Genomic DNA, 2,500 nt, shown 5'->3' on the forward strand with positions numbered 1-2,500 from the left:
TACGCTGCTGTGGCTCGTCTGATGCAGAAGACCTTCTCCCAGTCATGCATAAACACCCAGTATAAAAGCTACGTCCAGGACATGAGCAACACTAGCTGGAGCGGCCCGGAGGCCGGAGGAGGTGTGTGTGTGTGTGTTTATGTGCAGTGCTTACGTCACACACTGTGTTTATATTTGTACGTGATGTTCCTGGCTTGTTTTCCAGCTTTATATCCCGGGAAGTGCGGTCTGGGCCTCTCATTTGTCCTTTCTCACGTCTTTATGGGTTTTTCCTCTTATTTTCTCTGTCTGAATGAGAGCCAGTATTTCAACCACTGAATCTCATGAAAATATGCTCAAGAAATTACATTTAGCATAATGAATGTAATAAATGTATTTATGTCCTTTTTTACTTAATTTTGTTTTTATTTTGGTTATTTAGTACTATTGCAACACAAACATTTTTTCATATTTTAGGGGTTTTATTTGGCACTTTTATTTATTAACAATCTTGAATTCAAAATCGGTTTTGTCTGTTTATGAAAGCATGAATGATGTCCCAATAATTATATTTAGCATAAACAAAAAATAAGGCCTTTTATTAGTTTTTGTATTAATTTTATTAATTTAACTAAATTAATAAAATAAATACAAAAACTAACAAAGGCCTTATTTTTATATATTATTTTAATATTTCAGTTTTATTTGTTTTTGTATTTATTTATTTTATTAATTTAGTTATTGTTTTTTTTAATATTTTGTTTTATTTCTTGTTTAATTTTTCTTGGGGGGGGGGGGGGGGGTGATAAAACATCACTTAGGCATTAGAGACATCTTATGATTGATCAGAAATGTTGTATTCTATCATAAAATGCAGCTGAATTTAATTTGTGTGGCATTATGTTTATGACAGTATGAATGATGTCCAAAAAAAATAATATTTAATATAAAGAAAATAAAGCCTAATGAATTTTAGTTTTATTTTATTTGTTTTGTACTAGCTGTTTTATTTAGTTATTGTTTTGTAATATTTATTTTATTTTTTTGAAAAATATTTTGTTTTATTTATTTATTTCAAATGTAAAAAAAAAATGGTTAAAACATCACCCAGGCATTAGAGACATCTTGCGATTGATCAGAAATGTTGTATTCTATCATAAAAATGAAGCTGAATTTGATTGGTGTGTTTAGGACGGCAGTGGGTGTATCAGACCTGCACTGAATTTGGATTTTATCAGAGCACCGATTCACCAAACCAGCCCTTCAATGGCTTTCCCCTACCGTGAGTGTGTGTGTGTTTCGGAGTGATTTTGTTGTCTTGGCATTTGTGTGTTTGCACTTTGCAACAGCATTAAGTGTTTAAGCGTATCAAGCGGTCTTCTGTTGTGCAGGTATTTCCTGCAGCAGTGCGCTGATATATATAATCTGAGCACCTCGTTAGATGATGCCGTTCAGCAGACCAATGAGGAATACGGAGGATATGACATCAAGAGCACTCGCATCGTCTTCCCCAACGGCTCCATTGACCCCTGGCACGCTCTCGGAGTGACCCAGGACATCGCAAGTGACCTTCCGGCTGTCTTCATCAAAGGTCTGTCCCGTCTCCATTTACATTCATCTCTTTTTCCCGCTGAATCTCACCGGTGCCAGTTTATTATTATTTTTTTAATAAAGAAAATGTAATCTATTTATGTATTTTTTCGTGTATTTTTTTTTTTTTTGTAAATCAGCTGTAAATCTTTTGTAATAATAGCAAGTCAATTGTTATAATAAAGGTTGAACTTGAACCTCTCTCTCTCTTTCTTTCTCTTTCTCTCTCTCTCTGTCTCTCTCTCTTTCTCAGGAACGGCTCATTGTGCAAACATGTACCCGCCCCGAGCAGAAGACCTTCCTCAGCTGGGTCTGGCACGGGACCGCATCTTCATCCTGCTCCAAAAGTGGCTGGCCGAGTGATTGACAGCAACAGCAGCCAATCAGATGCTCAGACTCGTGTGTAATGGCCAATCAGGTGGTTCTGCTGTCTAATGGTGTTAAGGAAATTCTTGCTTTAGAAATCTGTTTTGGCACTGTTTTTATAACAATCAGTTTTATAACAATCAGTTTCGTTTGTAATATGTTTATGAAAGTATGAATGAATGAATGAATGAATGTCTTTTTTCTTGATGTAAATCACTTGTATATTTTGCTGAAGATGTTTCTCAATAAAGGAAGTTCTGTGATGTTGAAAACATGACTTTGTGAATTTGATTTCATGCAGATTGTTTAGGTGTGATTTTGCTAGAAAATTACTTCCTTGAGATGTCTGCAATAACTCATGACAAAGAACCCGAAGTGCACATGGAAAGAGTGTTTTCTTTCCTTGATAAGAGGAATTGAAGCTTTTTTCTGCCACAGAATAAAAAATAAAAATGGTAAATTCGACTTTTTATCTCACAATTCTGCCGTTTTTTTCAGAATTGTGAGATATAAACTCGCAACTGTGAGGGAAAAAAGTCTCAATTACCTTTTTTTATTTTTTATT

General features: G+C 34.8%; 1 protein-coding gene across 1 annotated transcript in view; it reads left to right on the forward strand.

Annotated features, from left to right (window-relative positions):
* Positions 1-2,206, forward strand: part of prss59 (serine protease 59, putative) — a 16,515-nt gene extending 14,309 nt beyond the window's left edge. Inside the window, exons 6-9 of the mRNA XM_079886798.1 lie at positions 1-121; positions 1,171-1,261; positions 1,371-1,570; positions 1,823-2,206. The exon at positions 1-121 is cut by the window's left edge and continues 81 nt beyond it. Of these exons, the coding sequence (XP_079742924.1) occupies positions 1-121; positions 1,171-1,261; positions 1,371-1,570; positions 1,823-1,932 (522 nt within the window). The 3' untranslated portion in view covers positions 1,933-2,206. The remainder of the gene's footprint in view (positions 122-1,170; positions 1,262-1,370; positions 1,571-1,822) is intronic.
* The last annotated feature ends 294 nt before the right edge of the window (positions 2,207-2,500 follow it).

The sequence above is a fragment of the Squalius cephalus genome (genome assembly GCF_949319135.1).
Source record: "Squalius cephalus genome assembly, chromosome: 11".
NCBI classification, from domain to species: domain Eukaryota; kingdom Metazoa; phylum Chordata; class Actinopteri; order Cypriniformes; family Leuciscidae; genus Squalius; species Squalius cephalus.